The 26,975-nt window shown below is 44.1% G+C and overlaps 1 protein-coding gene across 11 annotated transcripts in view; it reads left to right on the top strand.

Moving 5' to 3' along the window:
- CELF4 (CUGBP Elav-like family member 4) overlaps positions 1-26,975 on the top strand; it is a 720,179-nt gene that overhangs the window by 633,179 nt on the left and 60,025 nt on the right. For all 11 annotated transcript variants that reach the window (XM_074855364.1, XM_074855362.1, XM_074855363.1 and 8 more), the window contains 3 exons: positions 1,487-1,630; positions 12,615-12,762; positions 18,073-18,222. In XM_074855364.1, the coding sequence (XP_074711465.1) occupies positions 1,487-1,630; positions 12,615-12,762; positions 18,073-18,222 (442 nt within the window). The remainder of the gene's footprint in view (positions 1-1,486; positions 1,631-12,614; positions 12,763-18,072; positions 18,223-26,975) is intronic.

The following is a 26,975-nucleotide window of genomic DNA, read 5'->3' as shown; positions in this document are numbered from 1 at the left end:
ATACGTAAATCCATAGTTGTGGTTTACTATGCTATTCCCAATTCATAGCAGAGCTACTCTGCTTTCACTGAGACTATTTTTTCCTGTTTAGAGGTACATAGGGGTGTGTGTAAGCCAGTTAATAACACTACCCCTGTGCAATCCCAGGCAATCCCACCTCTGCTAGAAAAACAAGGGCCCTGAAACAGCCTAGCTCCTCTGGCATAGAGCTGGTCTTCCTCTACTGCCACTGCCAGAGGCTGAGCTGGCAATTTCCCCACTGACTGTATTTCCATGAGTGAATACCAGTGTGTCAAAAGGGAAGCGTACCATGGGAGCGCGATGATTTCAGCTGCTCTTTGTCAGTCTCCTGACAGCTCACCTGCCCATCTCCCCAGGCTCGATGGCAGCCCAGCTCCTGAGACAACTGTCTGCCTGCTGTCGGGGCTGCTGCCAGATCCCCCCCTCCCTTACACCCCTCTTTCCCCAGGGAGACCATGCTGTGGGGAATCAACCGACCCATGAAGTTAGGACGTCCTTGGAGCCAGACAAAAAAATATCAGTGCCTTCCTTCCTGAGTAGATCTATTTCTTCCCATCTCTGCCTCTACCAGAAATTTAAGAATCACAGTTACTGATCTTTCACCTCATTCTGGGGACAAGAGGGATTACTTTCATTCTCAAAAGCTCTACATTTTTCACAAACTTCTGCAGCCAGCTCTGATGATCATCTGTAGTTCTGCACTGGTACTGAGTGCAGACATAACCCAAACATCATAAAGCTTTCCTGGAAAAGTGTAACATTAAATGTGGGCTCTTCTGTACTAACCTTTATTTCCTACTGTTCATGGAGAGGAAGCTCAGGTCCATCAGGTACTATTTTTGCTCCCCTAGTTTAACAGTGCTGAAGAGATGCTGCCTTGTGACGAGACATACACTTTGCTCAACATACTGAAACTTGTCTCCAAGGCTGGGCATGGATTTCTCACTGGACATGAGGGTTACAAGATACGGCAGTGTGAAAGGGTGATCCAGCTCAGGAGGTCTGGCATGAACAGAACTAGTACATTCCGTGAGAATAGATCCGTTCACAAATCCTACCACATTCATCCGTGAAAAGCCCCTACATTTTGCTGTACTGAGTTCAGCTCTTTGTCCTCTGATGGTACAACCTGCTGGGTTAGAAGGTGTTCTATATGTTGAAAGAATAAGGCAACAACTTTTGCAGAGAGAACATTAATGACAGCCTGGAGATTTGAATTTTGGAGGAAACTAGGAACCAGGCTGCTGGCCTCAGTCATTCATCCTCCAGGATCCTTTACTTCCTCCCTGGTGCTCTCAGCCTCTTTGCAAAGGTCAAATTCAAAAGGCCTGAGAGGTTACATGGGAAAAAAACAACGCCAGCTGGATCCCATGCTACCACATCTGTGTTAGATGTATGGATTGCATGAGACAATGTGTATTGGGCTAATTCCCTTCTGTGTCTCCTTTTGTTTCCTGTCCTGCAGGGAGCCTCTTCAAGCCTGGTGGTGAAGTTTGCGGATACAGACAAGGAGCGTACAATGAGACGCATGCAGCAAATGGCAGGACAAATGGGCATGTTCAACCCCATGGCCATTCAGTTTGGAGCATATGGCGCCTATGCACAGGCAGTAAGTAGAGACACTGGCTCTATGCATGTTCATGGGAATGGGAATAACGCCTAGAACTGCACAGAAGCACATGTGAGCAGAGGAAAAACTGAGCAGAGGAGGAACCAGTGATTTCTATGTTAAACTGGTTACATAATGGGAGCAAACTAAGCCATGCCATCCAGAGCAGACAAGGGCATCTCCCAGGCAAGTCTCACAGGTGCAATTCTAGCAGTAAGTTCACTGTGATAATGTGTGAACCCATGCAAGACACTGCAGATGGGGTCTCAGCCATTGCTGTCAAGTCCAAACACGACTAGCATTTGAGGATTTGGATAAAACAGGCCTGAATTCATCTTATCCTAGTTCTCTGCCCCATGTCAGCACCATCTGGTGCCAAAGAAGGTTTATGGGGGCACAAATACCTTTCTGGCCCTCCTCTGCTCCCAAGCCACGCAGACTGAGCTGAGTGGAGGAGGTGGCTCTGCTCCATTTGTCCAGGCCCCTGCTGTCGCATGCATCATTGCAGGTACCTCTGGAGTGACCGCAGGATAGAATGGCAGCTGTTGACAGAAGTGCTCTTAGATTCATGAAAGCATGCTAGATAATACTAAAATGGACAAGCAGACATATGCACACATACAGTCCTGTCTCCCCAAAACTGTATGATTTAAGCACACTGGGAAAATGCATCAGCTATTTGAAGCAGTGTTGCACGGTCTAACTTCAGGTATCCTACTTACATACTAAACCTGAACCCTGGGCCTCTGAGAAAATGTGGCTGTCCAGGCAGCTGGGCTCTTGACAAAGCTCTGAAATGGCTGCCTCTGGCATAACTACCTTTCCTTAGGCTACAATTAGCAAGGACCTGCAAGACAAGATTAGGTTCAGGTAACTTGGTCTCTCTGCCAGATATTTCAGAGGAAGGTAGAGATGACCCCTGCAGCACGCAGACAATACTGCCAGGTGACTTTGGCTGCCTTCTCTGGAGCAGATTTGCAGGCAGTGACAGTGTATCTAGGTGATTCATCTGTTTGGTGGTAAAATGCAGCCCTCTTGTACTCTGTGCTGGACTTGTATACAGGAGGGAAGTACCATTAATCCCATTTTCCAGAGCAACATCTTCCTGAATGAGAGAGACCAAATGCCTTGCCTTAGGTATACAGGGCCAACTCAGGAATCACAATCTAGTGTACCCATTCTCCCTCCAACACACTGACCACAAGGCTCTGCTTTCTTCCTTATTTCTTTTCCATGAATGAGTGCCATGGATTTCCCATCACATTGACATATTCTTTTATTAACTTGAGTGCCTTGAAACTTCTGTCCTCCATTGAGTGTCCTGTGCCTCACTGAACGCTTGGTACAACCCAGCCTATCCCTTGCATGAGCCATGTAGACTCATGAGGGCATGCTGTAGAGCTCCACAGAAGTTCCTCCTCTCCTCCCAGATGCACCCCCTGGTGCTATTGTAGACATTTTTTTTCTCTTCCCAGCTGAAAAATTCTGGTTTTCCTTCCATTTTGTCCTCTTTAGTTTTATTTCCAGTCAAAAGCAATCTTTGCCTCTTCCTTTGTCCAGTGCTCCCCTCCTCACATGTCCCTCCCCAGACTGGCTGTGTTTAACTGCCGTCCTGGCCAGGGAAGGTTACAGGAGGAAAAGAGACAGTAAATCACAGCTGAACCCAGGTCAGTGGCCAGCAGCCAGGCAGAGAGATGCAGCATCTGTGCCCCCGTGTACCAGAGGAATTAACAGGAGGTGACCCATGGGCAGCTCAAGACAAACATCTGCAGAGGTTGTCAGGCAGGAGATATGGCTCCAGTGTTACACTGCAGGCATTGATCAGGCAGCTGGAGAGGTGGTAAAGACACCACTGTCCTGATGCTCTGGTCCAAAAACACTTCTCACATCATTTTTAATGTGGAGTGATTCTTCTGATTTCCAGCCTCGATTTATATTGATGTAAAAGAGATTGCAGTCTGCATCTTTGCACCACAAAAGTTCCCTCCATCTATTTGTCACCAGATAATATGGGACATTATGAGATTAGGTGCTTGAGTGAGGATTTATCACTGAAGGAAGAGTGAAAACAATTTCTGGGTCTGCTCCCAGTCCAATTGAAACCAATGAATATCTTTCCTATTGATTTCTGTGAAAGCAGAATAGGACCCAACCTTTTTTTTTTTTTTTTTTTTTTTTTTCCTGGTAAATATGCTAATATGGGGGAAAGAATAAGTTTTAGATCTTGACCCATTGAATATGACAAGCTGGTGACACCAATTACCCCGGGGACTTCAGAGCTGTCTAAATGATGGGATCACATTTCCATGTGGCGCCTGTACACCCAGAGCGTGCTCAGATGCTGTCTCTCAATCAGGCTCCCTATCTGTGTCTTTCCCTATCTGCTTCATCTCACAGTCTCACACAAAAGGGAAGGAAGGGAATGCCGAGGCTCTGTGACGTTCCCTCGGTCCCGATTAATCCACCTTGGACTGCTAGCTCTTAGATATCAGGGTGATTGGCACCTCACAAATGCCAGCGGGAGATGGAGGGATCGATAAGAGGAGAGAGAAAGGAGGGGCAATTTTATTCAGCCTGAACTGAAGTTGAAGATCTAAGGCAAGTCAGGAGAAGGGAAGGTGAAACAGTGAAAATGCAAGAGCAGGACAGCAATGACAGCTGATGTCGCTGCCACCAGCAACTCATGTGACCTTGGGTGAATAGTTTGACGCCCTGGTCTCATTTCCCCATGTACAAATAAAGCTGATGAGCACATTTATTTATTTTCCCTTCTCCCTCAGGGATATGGCTCTCTCTTGTGCTGTCTCTCCATGGGTTTTCACACAGGGGTATGATGGTAACACAAGTTTAAGAACTACCTCAGTGCTTAGTAATAAGGCCAGGACTAGCATGAGGCACTAGGCTCTCTGATTCGTACTCGTAACCTGTCCTCCCAGCTATCCCACTGCAGTTCAGGCTTGGCTGATTTCTCTATATAAGCAATCCCATGAGAGCTGGTTAACCAACAGTTTCTAATGGTTCGTCCCTATGGAGAAGGTTTCCAGTCAGCTGTTTCTTTCTGAATCCCCCCAAGAGAGGCATCATGCACATCACCGGGACTGAATTAGCCTCCTGCAAAAAGGTCTTCATGCATCAAGGTGGCCAGTGCAGTAGAAACCCACACAGTGTGGCTGTTTGAGAGATTAGTGGGCAGGAGTGGATTTGCAATCCCAGCAACAGCACTGGGGAGAACCAGTGAGGGTCTCAGTCCATCACTGTTTGACTGATAGCTGACAGTGTTGCCACCAGGACTGCTTTGGGCCCCAGCTTCTCTTTGAGTTACCTCCTTTGCAGCTCAGCAAATAGCCATGACACAGTTCACTCCTTGCTGCTGCTCAATGTCAAGCCGCTCAACCTCAGCTTAAGCAACTTTAACCTTGATAGCAGCAATGGCCTCACATCAGCTAAGCAACTAGTCCTTGGGTTCAGCAGCCATATGGCCTCAGATCCAGAGGTAGAAAAATCGGGAAGCAAAGGGAGTTCTCCTCTGTGTGTGGTTTTGCCTCCCCTCCTCATGTGCCACCTGCAAGCAGACCAGACAAAGCTTGGCACTAACTCTGTGTGCTATTTCAGTGACACAGAAAGTCACATCAGACCCACCTCACCTCTTTTGTATGCAGCTCAAGGCAAGTCAGGTTTCATGGCTCTCTAAAGCTCCCAGAGCCCCTATACTAATTTGTTTCAGGTCTTTTTGATTGTTTTAGGTTTTTTCTTTTCAGCAATATCTTCCCATACTCATTTAACTTCCCCTTTTATGGGGCTATTATTTATGTTAGTTCACACATGTATAGGGCACCAGCCCTTTTTGTTGTCAGGTCACTGTGGATCTACATCAGCTGGGTATTGATAGCTGTTTCTGCAGTCTCAGTTAAGGCCGGCTTGAGGTATAGATCTGAACTGAGCCTGGAAAGAAGGAGACTGATGCTAGGTGACACCACCTTTGATTTGCTGCCAGTTGAGAAAAAGCCTGCAGGCACACACTTCAGCTCAGAGAAGCACAGCACACCTTCTTAGACCCTGGTAAGCGGTGGGGTGGCCAAGCCCAAAATCATGAGCAGTAAAAGTCAAACCCGACTATAATGGTGGTAGTATAGAGCTGGTCCAAATAAGCAACAGTGGCAAAAATTCCTGCAGGTCTTCTTTCTGTGAAGAAAGTAACAAGTAGTTAGTAGCTGTCTCATGCCACTGCTGCCCCACCATGCAGAAAAGGAAATGTGTACAGATCAAAAAGTGTTGGGAAGATGGGAAAATGCAGAAGAACAAAGCAAGAACAAAGGAAGAAGCCTTGGAAAGTGACAGATACTGTATAAATTATTTAATTTTTAAATTATTTAAAATAAGATCAAAGTCATAAATCAAGTTTGCATAAAAAATGGGGTGGCAGTGTTAGCCACGGTCTCCTGGCCAAAATCCAACCGTGGGACTGATTGCATCTTGCAGCAGGGGACAGGCATAGAGTTAGTGAGTAAAAACAGACAGATGGGGACAGAGGCAACATAGGCAATGGTAACATTTGCTCTCCAGCCTGGAGCAAGTCCTTTCCCATCAGTAAATCCCAGCGCCCCTCACTCTGAAAAAGTACAAATAGTTGCAGCTCCTGAACTGCAGACAATAACTGCAACAAATCTGGGAACATCCAGCACAGCAAAGCTCTCAGTCATCATCATAAGCGGTCACCTTGGGAAGTTAGGGCAGCAGTGACTACCATGCTGACCATAAAAGTGTACGTGTCCCCCTCTGCCTCCCTGTCCCAGCTCCTGTGGAGATGAAAGGATATTTCTGCTAAGCGATCTGAGCTAGTGCTGAAGGGAAGAATCTCTTCTTCCAATATTTATTCTATTCATACTGTGAAATTATTTTGGAAAGATACTTAAAAAATTCAACTAGCCCTATCAAATCAGGGAAAATTTACTGAATATAGACTATCTTCTGTACATAATAGTTATTATATTTAAATTACCAAAATGGGATAGTATATTTGGTAAATAATACCTGTTATGCAAATCACTTGTTCTGATCCGTTCCAGAAGAGGAAGCTATTTCAAAGCCATAATACTTTGTAGCAGGGCTAATACCATATTTCTGATTGTCAGCTCCCTGGTAATTCAGAAATAATGAACACTCAGATTTGGGCTCTATATACTTTTTTTTTTAGGTTTTGGGTTTTTTCCACAGTTCTCAGGAAGTTAAAAATGCAAACTATTGTGTATCAGGCTTCAGAAAGACACTGAGACACATGAATCCAGGTGTTGCACATTTGTTTGGCCTTTTTAAAATCTTAATTAAGTTTAAATTTTATTTTCAAAGCATAAATTTCTGTTTTCAAGAAAACATTAAAAATGTCTGAAGGACCATTCTAACTTTTTTACAGAATATCTTCTGTTTGTTTGAAGTTGTCAATTCTGTGATTTTATCAAATATGAGTCCTCTTACTGCTTGATTAATCACTTTACTTACCTCTTTGTATCACAGGGATACCGTGAGTATTAATTAGCTAAGTGTTTCTATAGATCATTAGAGGTGGGAAGCGTGGGATGTTGTTATTACTTTTATTATTATTACTGAATGAAGAATATGAAAAGTCAAACAAAACATCATGTGGTTCAGAGATGATAGGAAATAACACTAAAAAAAAGTGGGAAGGTCATCAGATTCTTCAGAGTAAGGCTTCTCCAAGGACAATGATCATGCTATTTCAAAAAGAGCACATCAGAAATAGTCCTTCACTCTTCTCTTCCCCTTCTTCAGTTTCACATGTATTTCTTTGGGGGCTTGAGAAGGCAGGCTGTAGCATCCTTGTCCTATTTCTAGCAGGGGTTTTTGGCCTTGAGAAAGTTCCTTCCTCTCTTCGTGCATCTGTTCCTCCTGTAAGAAAAGGACAGTATTTCCTTTCCTTGCATGCAGTTGCGCGATCCTGCTGTCTGATAGTCACCTGATGAGGTGGCTGTCCCATTCCCAACCCCACCTCTGGCCACATGTCCTCACCCCAAGCCACACGTCACTGACAGTGACTACAGAGGGACCACTTCTGTGAGGAAAGCTGCAGTAAGTGCCACATTTGTGATGTATGGTTAATGCTCTGCTGGTGTTGTTTCTGAGCTTGCGCTCAACAGTGTCAGGCATCTATCAGTCCTGGTGCAAAGATAGCAGCAAGACATGGAGAGGGAGCTGTGCATCAGCAAGCTTTTGCTTTGGTGCAGCTATGCTGCAAAACTTCACCCTTTGCTGTTTTTTATCTTAATCTCCCATTCTAGTATAAGCCTGTGGAGGTGCCTACCTATCCACTCATGACAGAGCTGGCTGAAGTTTAGCCACCTCAAATTGAGGTAGGAAAAAGGTGTGTGAGATAAATCCTCCCATCTGTCTCTGTTAACTAGCCATCACTATCACCCCTTCCCATGCTTTGGATGGCCTTACCAGTGCCTCTCCAGCTGCTTCCTCAGTTCTCAAGCATTGGGAAAGGGACGGCAGGCTCTCAGCTCTTCAGGTTCTGTCCATAGACGTGAACTAGTTTGGCAACATCTCCTGGTCTCCTCAGAGGATAAATATTTGAGTAATAGTAAAGGGCAGGTTAGAAGAAAGAGGAAACTAATCTTTAAAATTGGATGGGAAAAAGCTTTAAATGCTGAGGCAAAGATCATGCCAAAGAAGTAAGAGAAGCAAAAGGAAATACGTCCTTTCAGCTGAGGAAGGGAAAAGCTCCTCTTCGTCCCCTTGGATCAGTCTGAGATAATAAGGCTGCTGCCTTTCTGATTAGTGCTCTGTGGCCCCAGCCCACGCAGGGAAAATCTGCATTTCAAATGGCATATTTTAAAGTACACAATACCCAGGGGCCCTGCTGCTATTGATTTGCCTCTGGTGGGGTCACTGCCTCACTTTCTACAGCTTTATTAACTGGGACCATACACTGGGCCTCTTTCAAAGTGAAAGGAGAGTGGATGGGACATTTGTCTTCAGGGGGAGAGCTGGGGAAGGAGTGGGGTGACTTTTATTAGGAATGCCCCAGAGGTTTTATAAGGGAGACTGTTGACCCTTACAGGACTTGCCCTCCTTTCTAAATTTCCCTGGAGCCACCCTGGGGGCAATGAGGCAGGTCTATGCTGTCAGCTTCTTTCAAGGTGACTGAGTTCCCATCCTCCCACCCCCATGATGCCGCAGCACTCGGCCAGGCTGTGACCATCAGCCACTGGGCTGGGAAGGACCCCCCTCCTCTTCCCCCTTAACCTTTACCCCTGAGCACCTCTGATCAGAGAGGGAAGGGCATGAAAGGGAAACATGGCCGCAGAAGAGTGACAGGAGTGTTGTCAAGGATTAAGATGTCCAGACATGGTTGGGACATGCCTGGGCCCCCCTCTCTAACCAAGGAAGTAAAGCCAGTCAGCTGAGGTTCATGGCTGTGTTTGTGTATGGGATGCTATACTCCTTCCAGCTCTGGAGGAGACCCTGGCTTACCCCACAGGCTGGCTCTGAAAGCTACAGTGAGGTGTATGTTCTCAGGGTCATGACATACAGGGCTCCAGCTCATTTCAATATACCAGTGGGGTTTCCAGGTCTTCAGGGCATCTTGGGTATCCCCAGAGCAGTGAGCGTAGCAAAAATGGGGTGGCTGCTCCCTGCAGGATGTCTGCTATAGCAGAAGCAACTGAATCTGGTTTCCCAAATTACAGGTTAGGGCACTATTTTTACTACATTATCTTTTTAACTCTAAGATATATTTAACCTCTTTGCTCCTCAAGATCCTAATTCAGTCTCTGTGGGTTTACACCAGTTTTAAGTGACTGTTTCACTGAAACCCACCAGGCTTTAGGCTGCAGACCCTGCACCTTCAACGCTATTTAGCAGATTAGGATCACCTAGTTCTTCTCATGAGAGAAAGTATCTTCTTCTCTCTGAAGATCTGTGACAGAAATGCATGAACGACAGTACACTGCAAAAAGGAGCATGCACGTAGCCAAGGTATATTCTACAAACATGCATCTTCCAGTGCAAATTTATAAGCCCTCTGAATACACAAGAAATCACACACTCAGGTTATGTGGTTTGCAAACTAGGAGGAGCACCTGCCATTGTGGAGTTAACTCTGAACAGCTTAGAGACATCCATAAGCAGAAGGAGAAGTTGCTTAAGCCATAAATAATGTCACAAGTGATTGCCTAGCTCTGCTGAGTGCAAAATGAAGATTGTCTTTGGAGCAGCACAATCATTTGTACTACCATTGGTAACACAATATCTTTTAGATAGAGCGCTGTTTCTCTTGCAGCACAGGTGAAAAACAAATGAAAAAAGGATTAACATTTTTCATTTAAATGGTTCAGAACCAAGGTCCAAAAATGTCTTCTGAGGGCCAGGTAAGGGGTGGGAATGGTTTCATCTAATTGTGTTCGTACATGCAGCTGAACTGATCACCTGGGGCTCCACATACAGTTAATAGGTAGAAACAAAGCTACAATTCATCTGCCCAGAGTCATTCCTGTACAGAAGGGGGAGATGAATCTTGGTCTAGTCTCCTCTGTCTGTTATCATGTCAACCGTAATAGGTGACCAGCTCAGAGGAAACACCATCTGCATTTAGTTTACTGAATCTGACAATGGGAAATGCCAGAAACATAGTCCTCTGCCTGTCCTAGAAGGTCTCCGATACAAATACCAGGCTGTTATCTGCCAGCCAGACTGACCACAGTACACACATGACCAGTCATACGTCACTCCATGTTCTGAGGTTGCTTTGTTCGTGCAGCTTTGGTCAACTTTGGAGAAACACAGAGAAAAGTCAGCAAAGGCCAAACTGGGACTGTCCTTAGCCCTTGCAACTGCGTCCATCTCAGAGAGATGCTTCTTTGATTAGCAGCAGTAAATGGATCCCATAAACACAGATCTGCTACCAGCCAGTTACATCCTCAGCTGTCCCCAGGTGAAAATACCCAGCACAGAAAACGAGATATGGGTCAACACACCCAGCACTGGAGTCAATCCAGTGTTAAAGATGGATGGATTCCCCCTTCCTCATTCACTTCTTACTGAATCATACTTACTAAAATCACCTGCTTAGTGCCTCCTCTGGAGAATAAACTCAAACAATGCCTAGAAACAAATGTACTCCTTAAAGGGGAATCAGCATTGTGCTATAATAGAAAAGATTGTCTAATCACTCCATCAGTAATTATAAAGAATAGGATATTACTAATTAAAATGTGAAAGTGTCTTATGCAGGGTATAATAAAAAAGGGTAATTAACAATCAAAGGAAAACCAGTACCTTGCCACCTATATGCATTAGGCTTCAAAAAACAATAATACTCAACTCTAGTACAGCACTTTTCATCTGTAGATCTGAAGGTACTCCTACGTGGGGAGGCACTTATCCTGTGTCCCATTTTATCAGTGGAGAAACCAAGGCAAGTTTACACAACTTGTGCACAGTTAAGCAGCAGGTTGGTGGCAGAGTTTCCTTTGCTTTGATCCCTTTACTGAGGGTGACAAGGAACGTTTCAGCATTTGAATGAATGTAGTGATTTCAGGGATTTGTTTTAGTGTGTATGTGTATGAACAGCTAATTTAGCTGATATTTCAATATTAAAGCAAACAGTAAGGAACAGTCTGTTCCTTGCCATGACTTCTGAGGTCTGTTTAATGCTGAGAAGCATGTCCCATGTGCTTAAACAACAGCATCAGAGGGTAATTTCCTGATGGAAGAGAGAATAAAATCACAGAGAGCAGCAAAACAGAGGTACTCCAGTCCTGGAGACAACAATGAGTCACTTCTAAAATCACTACAGAAAAAGTTTCCTTCTCCACTATTATCATCAAGTCACAGATTATCAGAGGCTGGGGAATGGAGTGAGGATTCAGTCTCTGTTCATCCTCTTTCCCCCACACTTTCTCTAAGCATCCACCACCAGCCACTAGTGGGGGTTGGATACAGACTCAAATTTACCTCATCTGGCTCTTTGTATAGCTCCAGGGAAGAAGACAGGAGGCAGCTTCATCCAAACTATCTTCTTCTTCACACCCACTGCAGCCATACTGTACCAACTGTGTGCTAGGTTCAGAGTGTAAAATAATGATAGCAAAGTCTGGTTTTAATGTAAGAAGCATTTCCCCAGGATGCATAACTATTCACCATTCTTCTGCTCCAAAATTTTTACTCCCAAATGTCTGAAAATGTAGCCTGGGTCCCTTATTTCTGCCTTTGTATGTGCCCTAAAAAAGGCAGCATTTTGATCACTTTCTGGAAAAAATAATTAAAGAAGTCATCCCAAATCAAAACCACAGGGAATGGATTTTCCCACTACACAGTATTAATCTTGCTAAAGTAGGGGAGCTGCCTTCTCTTGTACAGCTCTTCCGGGAGTCTCTGCTTGGTTGTGTTGGAAATAAGTGCTATAATCTGGTTAGAAGGTTTGGTCATGGTTTTGCTCAGTGCCCACTGGAGGCCTCCCAGCAGCATAAGAAAAAATTATTTTTGTCACTGACAGATGGAAACAAATCATGTTATTACCAAAGAACTAGCTAAACTTGCTGCTCTGGAGAAGGGATCCCATCTCCCTACTGCTCCACATACACTGGTGTCCCATCAGCAGCCACCAGTGCTTTCCCAGAGCTTTGCTACAAGCAGTGTAAACCATGAAACCTCTCTGTTCAGGATCATATAAAGCCTTTTCTCTGCCTTTTTCACCAGGGAGTCAGAGGGTTGAGTCCAACTCTTGGGAGACCTCCACACTAGGGAACACATAGTGGGAGTGGGGACCATAAAGACCCCAAACTTTGCCTCCGGCCCTATAGCAAGAAGGAAGACCAAGGGAGGGGGATACCACAGGTATGGTGAGCTGACATCTCAAAACAGAGGGATGCCTCTCACCCTCACTGAGTCCTCATCCTGGTACCGGTGCCACGGGCTGCCCTTCTGGTGACTGCGTGATATTTTTTCCCTGCTCTCTTTGTTCCAGCTGATGCAGCAGCAAGCCGCGATCATGGCGTCGGTGGCGCAGGGTGGCTACCTGAACCCCATGGCAGCCTTTGCTGCGGCCCAGATGCAGCAGATGGCGGCTCTGAACATGAATGGCCTGGCAGCCGCCCCCATGACACCAACCTCAGGTAAGAGGCCGGAGGGGTGGAGAGGACAAAGGGCAGGAAAATCTGTCCACATCCCATGGAGACCTGGCAGGTCATGATAGCTGTCAGATTCTCCTCCAGTGAGCGTTTACTGAAATGTTGGTCTTGTTGGTGAAGGCCACCAGAATGGAGGAGTTAAGCTGACCGGTTCATTTTGTGGTCTGGGAGGGAGGGAAAGGGGCAGAGAAAAGCTGTTACTGCCTCTTCCAGGGCTGGGGCCAACTGGGGATCAGAGTCTGTATCATGAAATAGTTGTAAGGGCAAAATCAAATGGCTCACCAGCGATGGGCTGTTGGGCTAGCTGTGCCTCATGCTGAGAGGAGAGCTGTGAGGAGAGAAAGAGATTTGAGACCCACTAGAGCTAGAACACAACAGGATTGTTGGGGAGGAGGAAGGATGCTGGCAGAGAAGACACTGGAAAGGGCTCTTAGCCATGACCCTTTCCTCTCAGCCTTATACCTTACACAACTTTGGTCTTAGCTCTGAGAACCTTCCAAATGGCACAAAACATCCCCCAGTGACCTACACTGGTGTACTGGTACTGCATATAGATGTCCAAGCAGTCAGTGGTGGTGATGACACAGCCAGGCTGGTCCAAAGACAAACAAAATAGGGTTTGTGGTGAGATGTAATATCATTGACAAGATGAGCTATGTCTCTGGGATCCATAAGCCTTTCCCCTACTGTGAAATAGGACAAGAGGTACTCAGGAAAGACCTCTGGTGCCACCTGGAATGCAGTTTGGTGAGAGAGTTTCTGGTCACTGGAGTAGAGAAGTCAGTGAAGGGCTGCCAGGATCTGGCTAGGCTGTAAGGTGTCACAAGAAGCCCATGCTAAGAGCTACAGAATGTGATTCAGTGGGCAGAGAATTAAGCGAGATGGAAAGAGGACTGGCTTTCCTGGGGCTTGAAGCACAAGTCATTTGGGCAGGAACACAGGACAAGGGACCGGCAGGGCTTGTAGTCATGGAGTAGCATGTGGCCTAACAGAGGGGAAGTAGGTCAGCAGGGAAAGTGGGGCCAATCGATGAGAGGAAAGAAGTGAGAATTTGGAGAGCTTTGCAGTATGCCACTGAGTCTGGTAGGGGAGCAGAGAACTCAAAGGTATATCTTCAGAGGATCATTTCTAATGGACAGGTTGGGATAAAAGGGTCTCTGTGGTGATACAGGTTGTTCCTATGAGAGGTGCTGGAGATGAGACTGTGTTCAGAAAGGTATATTATACCAGTGCCCTTGTGTGAGCCTTGAAGCACCAAGCCGGCCTGGAGGGGACCAACCTGACAAAGGTTTGGGGTGAGACATGGGAGGAGTGAGCTATGCCTGAGCCAGCTGTGGTGCAGGCAGTGCTGGGCAGAGCAGTATCTGGGACTCCAGAACAGAGCAGTAAGAGAGGAAAGAGGCAGCTTTATTGTTGAACATGAAGAAATCTGCACCAGCCCTGCAGCAGGAAAGGGCGGACTGACAAAGCACCCAGGAAAGATGCCTCTTGGCTGAGAAACACTGGATGGCAGGGAGATAAGGCACTGCAGCAGCACAGGCTTGGGTTCCATTCCTAATGAACTGAGTTCTGATAACCTGTCTGCCAAAGAAAACTTCCCCATTCACACACAGCTTCGCATGTCTCTGCAATCTGTAGCTGGGAACAATGTCAGCAGCTACTGGATCAGACACTTATCTTTTCCTTTGCTTGTATTAGAATATGAGAAGGGGGAAAAGAGTGGGAAAAGACAACAGATCTCATTCCACGTGAACTTATGGAGACCCAAGGAAAAACACTTGACTCAAAAATCTTATACCACACATTTCAAAATAGATGTTTACACAACGATAAATGTATAAACAACAAGTCAATGGAGCTACTGCAAATCCAAATAGAAAAGTATCTTAATTATATGTGCCCCCTTTAAGCCCAATGCTGGAAAGATTATCATATTTGCATTAGCTAGATTTGTTTTGTGTTGGTGGGAGCAGAGAGAACGTCAAACAACGACTGCCTGGAATTCAAATGCTCTCAGGGCCTGAAAAGCTGAATCCAGGCAGTGGTTTGTGATGGCCCCACCATAAAAGAGCACAAGCTCTTTTGCATATAAATAAGTCTTGAGAATGAGTAAGTTCTGTGACATAAGTGTGTAAATACCAATATAACAGCCAAATTCTGTGCCTGCCATGGTATACAGCATGAAAAATATTCCAGCCCTTCTTCAGTGTAACCTCTGCTCCTCTTCTGGTGTGCCCAGTTCCTTTTGTGGACTGTTAAACTCTTATTATCAGAATACAGAAGAGGAAAGCTCATTTTTGTAACATGCTTTCCAGAGAACCCATGACTCGTCATTATTGAAAAAAAGGTGCTGGTTTAGATGATCCCTTGATCCTTTTCATGGTGGCAGATTTTGCACTCTCCTTATGACATATTTTCAATCAGGGAGCCTATGCACATTGGCATTATTGCAGATTTACATTGAATGGGTAGATTCCTTCATGAAAACCTCTGTAACAGGTTGTGGAAATGTCCATTGACAATTATTCCTTGGGTGAAATGTTTAGACTTTGAAATGACTCCTTGTATTACTACAACACTCACAAAGCTTGTGATAAGATGCATAGAAAATGTTTCACATAATATCTGAGCAAGCAAGCTTACAACACTAGCAGCGATTTCTGAGTAGCCAGGAGATATCTGAAGCCTAACATGAATTCTCCTGCTGGTTTTTGTTAGCATTCAGAAAGCCAAATGGAAAATGATCATTCTGCTTCATAGCAGGATTTCCAGTCATTGAAGTATATCTTTGTTCTGACTTGGAACGAAAATGAAACATTTCAAAGTTCTCTGAAAAACAGGCATTACAAAAAGTGTTTGGAACATTGGGAAAAAAAAAAAAAAAAAAAAGTGTTTTGATCTTTCCTAAGCAAAAGAAAAAATGTACTAGAAAAAGGACACTGGTAACCCAGAAGTCCTAGAGGCTTTGGAAGTATTGGCTGAGCACAGTGCCTCTGTGCTGGTATCTTTGGGCCTCCTAATCCAGCTGGTTTTCTGTACATCTCGCCTCTAGGAGAGTAGGTTCCTTGGGACATGACCATGAGTTCATTCAGGCTCATGAGTTCCTGTGGGACCTAGGAATTTAAAGAGTTTGGGCTCAAGGCAAATCTAACAGACTAGAGACAAGATCCATCTCACCTGGCTTCAGCCATACAAAAGTTAGACATCTAGTTTAAACTAGTCACGTGGTTTGCCTACAGACAATAGACTGCAGTAGGCAGTCCCAGTGGGTAATTCAGACCATAAAAATTTGATTCTGTTTGCTGGCATTTTCATGGTTGCCCATCAAAAGTCAGATTTATCTCACACAACAGTCAGTAATTGTGAGGCAATTAAATCTACATCTCTGAAAATTTGGTTCAAGTTTTGCATTTCTCCCATCACTGTAATAATCTGGGTGAAAAGTGAGTCTGCAGGGGATCTGCCACTCTGTTCACTGCACAGAGGGGTTAGAAATGAAATTTCATTTAGGCTTCCTTCCTTCCTTTATTCTCTTCTCCCTCCATGTTGTAAATCTGCACCTGGTGTAGCTGCAGCAAGAGATCTCAAACCAAGGATGAAATCCATAACTGGCATTTACCACCATCATTTGTTCTCTGCAGTGGCATTATGCCAGTTTTACTCCAACTACAGATCTGACCTCTCCAGGGGGGTTCTTTATAAGAAGAAAATTAAAGAATTGCGATGAATATGCCTAAACTTCCTTAGACATGCATAAAATAGCAAGCACAAATCCCTTGCTGCAATTTTAGAAAAAATTACTTACATTGTCTATGCAAATAAAGGAGAGATCCAGAAAAGCAACTGAAATTTTAACTAGCCTTTGTGATTTGCAAGCTGATGGCATATGCTAAGAGCATTGCCTTTGGACTTCAGTTGCCACTGCTGGCTCCCTGTACCTCCACAGAGGACATTTTTAAAGGCCAAAACCATTTAAATAAGCAAAGGGGAAGAAGCAGCTTGGCTGCTCAGGGTATAAGAAAAGAACTGAAATATTGCCTGGGTTTTGGGCTACTAAAATCAGAATGTATTAAAACATCTCATGCAACTATATTGGCTTTCTTAAAGCACCAACACAGATTCAAGCAGTCATTAAAGTGTGTTATTGGACTAACCCATCATGTAATGCTGCTATGGTGAAGAAAATTCCTGCAATTGGTTTAAAAAATGGATTACTGCAAAAATGGCGCTTTCAATCAGTAGTATACCCCAACACAGAAAGATATTGCTGAAGATAAGATAGTTTAACTTCCCACTGACAGATAGGAAGAGCAAAATATGATTTCATACTTATTGAAAACTCATTTTTGGTCCCCCAAAACATCCTGAATATGTTGCAAGAAGCACAGACTGCCTAGTCCTTTTAAACATACATGGGAACAGACAATGAAGTAGCACAGGGATTTAATACTCCCCTCAGAAATTTAAGAATTTGCTACCAGTGGGTGAGAGGATCCCACCCAAAACATAAAGACTAAATTGTTCTTCTGAAATAGCAGCATTAGTGTCCCACACAAGATGTGTCTGGGAAGAAGGGGAGGAGTATGATTCCATGAAAGAAACAAATCTAGCCCAAATTTTGCCCCTGTTGAGTGGGAGATGTCTTTTAAAACTCCACGAAATCAAGTTTGGGAGGAACAATGACACCAAAATAAGTATCATTGGCTGCCTTTAAGCTACAAATCAACTTGCCAAACCTTTTAAGGATCCCTGGTGCTGAGAAAGTTCAGAATGAATTTGTACATGAAGTGTGTATTCATGAGACAGTGCAGACAGAGTAGTCCTGGAAATTGGTACACCCACAAAGCTGACATCTCCAAAGATAAACTGAGAGGAAGTGCTGTAGAAAGATGGGACTGAGAATTTGCTTCTTGTGTTAAATGATATTTAGGAAAGAAACATCTGCTTATTTAGCAATTTAAACAGGTAATACTCCAGGGAGAAGGTTGAGGGTGATGTTTCTATAGTTTTTTATTTTTTTACATTAGCCATGGGTCTAGTCTAGAGACCATGATCACCAAACAAAAGGTTCATTCTGTTGAAGAAAGTTTTACAGGCTTTTCTTAAGTGCTTTCCAAACAGAGTAGCAGTGACAAGCAATCCCTTTCCTTGCACAACAGCTTGGGAGATTTTTGATTTCTTGGATTATAAGAAGGTTTATGTGTGGTGGTCACATTTGTTACGCAGCAGTTTTCTCCGTGTAGTTATTGCTTCCAGTAATCACCAGCTCTGAGTTTTTGTCCTCTCTACTTGCAGGTGGAAGCACGCCTCCTGGCATAACTGCACCAGCTGTGCCTAGCATCCCATCTCCAATTGGGGTGAATGGTTTCACTGGCCTCCCGCCGCAGGCTAATGGGCAACCTGCCGCAGAAGCTGTGTTTGCTAATGGCATCCACCCTTATCCAGGTAAGCCAGACCAATGCTGTGCCCACAACCTGCTCCTTCAGTCTGAGGGAGATTGTCCACATCCACAGGCTTTGTTTAGCACCACATCCACAGGCTTTGTTTAGCATGAGCCACCTCAGAAAGATTATACCCTATGCCATCAGGGCACTCTATCATTGATGTAGTTAGTTCTTCCTCAGCTACAGTTGTTATACGCTTAAATCTGGATGATAGACATCAAGAGCATTTTGGAGGTGGAAAATCTTTATGCTGAAGAATTGAGTGCTCATCTACTGGTTGACTTGTCTGGTGAATACAATCAGGACACCCAACATGCTTTGCTTTAGCCAAAATTTGGTCTGAGGCCTGACCAGTTCATGCTGGCAGATCTCCTAGCAATACTCCCAAGAGTCTTGCTCCTGGCTAGCCTTGAAGGAGCTGTGCTAAGCCTGTTTACATCTCCTAGCACTCACCATTGGTATGTCCTGCTGGGATTCCCTAGAAGCCGATGGCTCTGGGAAGATGACCCCGGAGGTTCTAAACTGCTCCATGCCTCAAACCATGTGCACATACAGCAGGTGTTGGCCTCCAAAATGCTCACTGTATTCAAATCCTCTTGCCTTATTAGGCCTGGAGATGAAAGCTCCCTTAATAGAGCCACAGAACGGGCTCAGTTTCACCCTTTTGTGGCACACCACCAGAGAATTGTTGCTGGGACTCAGACTGTGACTAGCTCAAAAGGTGCCAGTCCTGAAGGACTGACTTTGCAAGCCCTGGCAGTCAGGGGTGTATGAGGGAGACTAAAGGATACATACCTGCCTCTATACCTGTACTTATAAATATATGGACGCTCTGAGGCTGTAATCACCAAGAATTCAGGAGTTTACAAGTCTTTAATGTGCACCAACATGTTTTCAGCATCCTCAGGATTTGAGATAGCCCTCTCCTCCAAGCTGTACTTCTGCTAGGAAGACATTCCTTACCATTGCTGTATACATACTAATAATAACAATCATAACAATAAAAATTCAAGTAAATATTACTAATTGATCCTAGCCACCATCTCGGGAGTATTTTACCCTGGGGCACTCATAGATTGATATAGTCTGTTAAGAAATCAAACACTGAGTCAGATGCTTCAGCCAAAATGCCTACAAAACCCCTAAGAAAAAAAATTCTTTTGACCTCAACCAGTCCTGAAAACTCAGAAGATTCAACATCACAGGGGACTTTATGAGCTACAGGGAAAAATATCACATAATGTAGAAACACAAAAGTCTTTTACCTAGTTACAGTTCAGACAATGTCACTGAAAAAAGCCATCCTGTGAATGCAGCAAAGGAAAGCCCAGAAATACCAAGAGTATTGAAGAATTGTTATTATTGTCCCCCCACACACTTTGTAAACATTTAGCCATGAGTTCAACTTTAAGCAGAATTGAAATCGAGGCTTACTGTGCTAAAAGTTAGACATGTATATACATGTTTGTAGTAGCTTAGAGGTATGGGGAAATCCTGGAGGCTTACAGAGGCATCAGAAGATTGCAGGGAGCCCTTAGTACGCTCAGTGAGCTCAACCACAGCACCAAGAAAGCACCCTGTCTTTAAGATTATATAAAAATAGCCGTCTGTTCAACTATCCATCTAAGTATCTACCTGTTTGCCAGTCTACCATCTCTCTGTTTATTCATCCATTTCTATGTCTTTTTCTTGTTTATCTAGCTCCTTTTAGCTAATCTTCCATGATCTATTACTGCAGATATCAGACGAAAGATGATCTTTCTGGCTGAATCTTAATGACTTGAGCTTCTGTTACTATGTCTAACTACCCCCCATAATTAAAGAAAGCTTTCAGTTAGGTATTTAATCCATGATTATATAAAAGTCAGTGGCCTTAATCTGATTCTCTGAGTTTTGGAGAGACTTGCTCAGACAGCAGTTCACAGTAAGTCCTTGCACGAACACCAACAGCCTAACACACTGAAAGGTGACAGTCATCCTTGCTTCACTTTGCTGCAGAGGGGTTCCTTTCTGCCAGCAAAGCTGATATCCAAATAGTCTGCTTTGTGTAAAGTTTGGATTTATCTCAGTCTGTCTTCAGCAATATATTGGTCTTTCTTGGTGCTCAGCTTCCCCATAACTTAGCGACATCTTAAGTTATAGCAGAGTTGCAAAAGGAATGGTGGCAGGCCAAACCCTCACCTCCCATTTTACTTCTGCCTGTCCCCATTAGCAGTGAAACCCTGCAAGCAAGCCCCTTTGTAGCAGTTTGGGTGTAAGACACATCATATGTTTGCGCTGTCTTATTCTCTTCCTTCTCATAAGCATTTATGCACTCTCCAAAACTTTACTCCTTGCCATAGGCTTTATTGAGGCCTGGAGCTTAGCAGCATAAAAAAAAAAGGATTAGACATTTATATGGGTAATGAGAACATCCACAGCCATATTAGACTGGATAAAATGTAGAAAGGACACAAACCTTCATGTTTTATGATATAAGCCAGCCACTAATTGCTTGGGGTTAGAAAGAAATTTTCATCACTGGGCAGCTTAGTCCATCATTGTTCATTATGGGATTTTTCTCACTTTCCTCTGCAGCATTTGTTACTGGAACTGCCCTGTGGTTCTGCATGTCTGTGTTTCTAAATGCAAGGGTAGAAATAAAATATTAAAGCTGAGCATGCAATTGCACTAACATTATAGAGAAGAGAAGAATATGCCAGTCCCCATCCAAAGTCAGCATCTTCCAAACAACTTTCTTTTATGGTATATCTCTCATTCTGAAAGTGACTAAGAGTGCTGCAGTATTATGTACATAACCATAGTCTTGCTATGATTATGACTTGTCATATATTGTTTAAAGTCTGAATTTTGCTCTCAGATACTCTTTCATACTCCAAAAAAAACTCAAATGTGGGTTCACACCATTATATCCTGTAGCAGAATGTTCACTGCTGCCTGAAAATAGCAAAACAGGACAATCAAAATCTGTAAAGCCATGAAATTCACATCATTCAGACCCAAATAAATCCCATTAATTGTGCAGTTTGTCTACATGTCCACCTTTGTGTCTAGCTATAATATTTTTGATGCTGCATCTAAAGGACTCCAAAACGCCACAGTCTTTGCACTATAAAAACAGGTCCATACCATGTAACTGTATTTACTCTGTAGTTCCACTCTGTTTTATTCTGTCTTCCCCTGTGCTCTTTAAGATTCGCATTGGAGCAGGGATACACACAGTACCCTTTAAGTCAGAGCACTGAACCATCCACGTTTTTGAGGCAAAGACAAGAGTAGGTCAAAGATCCCTACTCACTAGGTCTCTGACCACAGTCCTAGACCCTGCAGGAATTAGCTTTTTCTGTGGCTCTGGCCAGGCTATGGATCCTTGCAGTAACACTAGAAAACCATTCTTTGCAGACATACTCTTTGTGAGCCATGCTTTCATCTTCTCCAAGCTCAGCCGGTATATAATGCCTCACAGTGCACTTTTTGGCATGGATAGATTAACAAGGGAGTAAATATTTCCCCTTCCACTGGTCTGAGCCCCTTTGGAGATATGACCTTTTTATGTATTAATGCCTGCCCTTTAGTCTTTTAGCTTGCAGAGCTATTGAACACGGCAATGTGTCACAACATATAGTGGGGACAAAGAGCATAATCTGTTGTGCCATGATCTTGTGAGTCACTTTGCAACAGCACAAGAGCGTTTGCCATTTTCACATTACCCACAGTAACAGGGATTGCGCTCTTCTGCCAAAGCTTCTTAGCCACAAGAGCTCAGTGCCTCTCTTGTAACAGTGTGGGATGTACAACAACAGTGGAGACCATCTGCGCTGGTTTCTGCTGTGTCTCACACCATCAGCACTCTGCTCTCCAGTAACAGGTCTTGCCCTACTGGATTGCATTGTGAGGGACTGGACAAAATGCTCACTCCAAAAATAAAGCCACCTTGGGAAGAGAAGAGGAGGGAGATATGAGAAAACAGGGAGAGCAAAGGGCAGCAAACAAGAGAGAGAAGGGATTGGCTGCCAAAGGATCACTGAAATGAGGGAACTGGAAGGAGGCATAGAGCAGAGACCCCAGAAAAGAGTGAGGACTGTTCTGTGGTGTGATCACCCAGTGATGTGCCCAGGAAGAAGCAGAAATATAACCTTTAGCATCCAACAGCTCCCAAAAAACTTATTCCTCCTGGACCAATGTCTAGCTTGACCAGAGACAGGGATGGATCCAGTGGTATGGCAGCTTTGTGGAGCCTCAGATGGGAAATGCTTTCCAGGATGCTGAGTTCTTCAGTGCATTTGGTCTGGGCTTAGGTTGTCAAGGAAAACAAAAGAAAAGTTCCCTCGGTTGCTCATAATACATTAAAAACATGTCATCTCATTTACTGTTCTCAGGCACACAGTGGTTCTGTTTCTGACTGCCCACCACTGCCAGGACTAGCTCTATCTCTCCTCTCTGCAGACACAGCAGAGGTCCCCCCACTCTCCCTTGCTTACATTGTGGGTACATCTGGGCTAGCAAGACAACAAGCTCCACTTCATAGCCTATTTGGGGTCCAGTCCTCTCCAGTGAGGAATAGCTGTCAGTACGAATGGGCAGCCAAGCCTTTATGCCCACATGTTTCCAAGCCACCACTGAGATTGGCAGTAAAGGTGTCCCCCACGGGTGAATTCCTGTGCTGTAGAAACTCATGTCTTAGGAACTGAACCGAGACCATCAAATCATTTTCCTTGGCTCAACAAAGAGCTATAAGGCAGTAACCAATTTCATCCATTGCCAGAAGAGACAGGATTCAAACTCCATCTGTAATTATTATCATTGCCCAAACTAATTTTGTAGGGGAGGAGTTGCTGGCATGCTAATAAGACAGACTTATCTATTACCTTGTCAATTAACTAGCAGTGTTGTTCTGGACCAGTCAGTCCAGGATCAGTCCTGATCATGATAGACACCATTCAGTGGCACTGGACAAGATCAGAGCTTCACTTGCACAGGCAGAGACAAGGACTAACTTCCCCCACCCCAGCAACCACTGAAATGTCACATTTCAGTCCTGAAAGATGTCAGAGAAGAAGAGTTCAGAGAGGAGGTGAATCAGGAGAACTGACCTACCTGCACCTGTAGAAGGTCCAGGATGAAAACCAAGCCCCACAGCATTCAGCCTAGACATACACCATGCCCTAGAAATGTACCTGGCTCAGTGGCCCAGAGGCTAAGTTACTTACCATGGGAAATCTTTGGCTGTGTTATGTGTGTCTACCCTAAATCTCCGGGTGAGCGCTTTCCTGTTCATAATTTGTATCAGCGGTTCCAAAACTGCAACAGTGAGCACCTGAAACATCATTATGACTAGAAAGCATTTATTTGACCCATTTGTAACAATCTGCCACGTGCCATAAACCACGCTTTACTGGTAAAATAAATAAGTGAAGGAATGCACTCATTAAAAATATAATAACAAGTTGCCATCTTCAATTGTAGTCTAAGCTACTTTAATGATGCCATGTATTTCCAACAATCATGCTGCAGACATAATGAATGAGATTGTTTAAGGCAGTTGTGGGAGCCTTTCCAGAGCCAAAATATTTTCTCCTCTGATCTGGAAGAAGGTGTAAATATGAATCAGGCCCTGTGCTGATGTTTTCAGAGGCACCTAAGTGAGTTAAGACCTTGAGCTTTATTGTTAAAGATGGCTTAAACTGAGGTCCTCAAAAATATGGAGTTAGAGTGCCTTAAAGGCTTTTAAAACCTGACCCTGACTTATGTGTTTATGGCCTTAGGCAAAGGGAGGGAAGTCTGGTCCTGACTCTGCTGATGAATTAGTTTGTCACCTTGGCCAGACACCTCCACCTCTCTGCACTTCTGAGTCTCCTGTGCCTTTCTTGCTTTGTCCACTGGAAACTCCTCATTACCAGACATGACTCCTACCATGTTTTTGCATAATGCCCATCTCAGCAGGGGCCTGATTAAAGATGGAGCTTGGAGGTGGGACTATTATGAAAATAATAGAGATAATCCTGATTTCTAGGGATTAACTATATGAATTTTATAGTAGGCCCATATGTTGTCCCAAACAAACATCTAAAATACCGGGGGATGTTACCAAAATGGTTTTTCCAACTAACAGCATAGAGCAGAGGGCACAAATGCCATGGATTTCTTGCCTCCTTTGACATGTAGGGGAAGACACAGTGGGACAACATCTTTGACTGAGTGGCGTCCAGCCCCTAAATGGTGAAATGAGACTATAAAACACAGAATCGGTCTCTGTTTTCTGCCGTATCAGCACATTCTTTCTGTTATTGCAGTTATTGTTGTGTCTGAATACCTAATTAATTACAACAGTAAACGCTGGCTTCTTTAATCACAGCATCAGCTGTCCTAATCAATCTTAATAATATGGAATCTGTACTATGGCACCCATGAATTTTAATCTACATAAATTTCTTAAGACCTCTCGCAAGCTTGTTGTACGAAATGATATAATTATGGATATAGATTAGGTCTGTAGAGAGTGATTTAAATTGGATTTAAGGAGAAGGTGAATAGAGCCCTCCCACTCATTTATTTATTTATTTTAATCCTGGCCTTCAGAATGATTTTTTTTGCTATCATTATTTTATTTCCCCCCCCACTGACTGTACAGTGCTGCCTCTCTTTGATCGCACTCCACTCCCATTCACCCTCCCAGAGGTGATAGTGGTCAAGCTGCAGCTCCTGGGAGAGGTGTAAAATACCTCCAGGACAGTGATAGGAATGGATGGATGGGGCAGAGCACAAAGCCGTGGATCTGGGTGATAACACGCTTTTGTAGACCCATGCAGGGAGCAGCACTGCAAAACGGAGTGAAGCAGATGTAATGTAACATGTCTGTCAGGAAATGCATAGGCAATCAGAAGCAGGGGGTGAAGAGGATATCATATAGGTGTAAGGTTTGCTGACTTATTCCACCAAACTGAAATCCCAGGGAGTCTTAGGCACCCAAAATGTGCTAGACACTGCTTTTGTCTCTCAGAGCACTGGGTTCCTCCAATTTCAGAGAGTCAATTTCTTTGGCTTTCTCTTACGCTGAGCTGGGACATATCCCACTGAGAGAGATGGAGGGCTCCCTTTTGATGACTCAGGCATCATCCATCATCCTTTTCCCTCACCACCCCCACTGGCTTCAGTGCAGGTCCTCCTGATTTACATACCTGACCATCACAACTGACTTCATACCTCTGTCCCCTCAACCATTTTCAGCTGGGGCACCTAAGAACAGCTTGTCTTGGCCGAACACTGTAGCGAGGTTACTGGCATCTCAGAAGGGATTCTTTATAGAACATCACTTAAAACTATTTTATTTATTTTTAACTACGTGATTTGTTCTGCCACCTTCATCCTTTCATTGTCTGACAAAAGCTAAATGTCGGGCCTAACACTATCTGAACACCCCTTTAAAAAGGTGGATTTCAATCTAGAGATATATCAGTAATGAGAAAGCTTCCTGGTGTTAATTTTAAAGCACTGGTATTTCATGCTGACTTGGGAAATCATCCTTGGTTTTTGGCATCAGGCAGAGGATTTGTAAAGTGACATTAACAGATCTACTTTCTTTGAAGGACTTGGGAGTCATTTCTTGACTTCTGCCTAATGAATAAGTGCTGCCTTCGTTAAATTTATATTTATGGCCATATAGTAGGTCATTGGCTTGTTTTATGTCTCCAGGTTTATGGAAGGTTATCTGCCATGGTCACCTTGTGGCATCTTGGCCAGGATCGTCTTGCAAACAGACAATTGTATCTGAGCAGGATTTTTCCCATGGAGATATGGAAACGATCAAATTAATATAGAGGCAATGTCCAGGGATAAGGCTCATGCCCTGAGCTGCCAAATTAAGTTACTGTTAGCATCTGTTTTCACAGTACACGTTTAGTTTGCCCTGGCAAGACCAGATCCTCAGCTTCTGCAAAGCAGCAAGGCTACATGGACTTCAGTGAGGCTGACATGATTGATAGTTGTTCTCTGCCTTCTCAGGAGCCTCTCTGCTTCCTTCACATCACCAGCTGATTCTCAGTGTGTACGTTACGTCACTTTTAATCTCTTAAATGTCTCTATGTTGGACGTAAGATCTCCATGAGTCTGACAACAAGGAAAGGATTTCGAATGTTATCTATGGGCACATTTGCACAGTCACCAGCACATCCAAGGTCTTTTGATGATGTTACAACTTAGAGACATACTAGTTCTGGTCCAGAAGCCCCTTTAAGGTTCTTTATAATATCCATGTCCCTCATCTAGTGTCTCCTATATCTCTATAGCTCTTACCAGCTCTTACTTAGTTATTTACCTTCTGGGCAATGGTGGGCTTACACCCTGGCACAGACAGCATGCAGAGGAACTGAGATCTGTTCCCTGTCCTACATGTCTGTGTTCAACTAATATTTGCAGTAACAGACAAGACTGGCCAGTTGGATAGGGAGAAAAGGTGGCAGACACAGGGTAACTCTCCTACCTTAGTGGAGCATGATCTGTATGAAAGCCACAGGGGTGCACAGCCTACTAAGTTATGTGTATCTTATGGAGGAATAAAGCAATGTTCCATCATGGTCTCCTTGTGCTGAGATACAGAAATGATTCATGTCTCCCCATCACTTTGAATCTTAGCACATCATGTGGTCCAACCTACATTCACATGTAACCCCCGGGGCAAGTTGGTTCTGGATCATGAGTCCCTCGTATATCTGAGCCCTTGCTGAACTTCTCATGCGGCATTAGTATGTAGGAGGA

Source organism: Strix uralensis, chromosome Z (genome assembly GCF_047716275.1).
Source record: "Strix uralensis isolate ZFMK-TIS-50842 chromosome Z, bStrUra1, whole genome shotgun sequence".
NCBI lineage: Eukaryota > Metazoa > Chordata > Aves > Strigiformes > Strigidae > Strix > Strix uralensis.
This window is presented reverse-complemented; position numbering and strand designations above follow the sequence as displayed.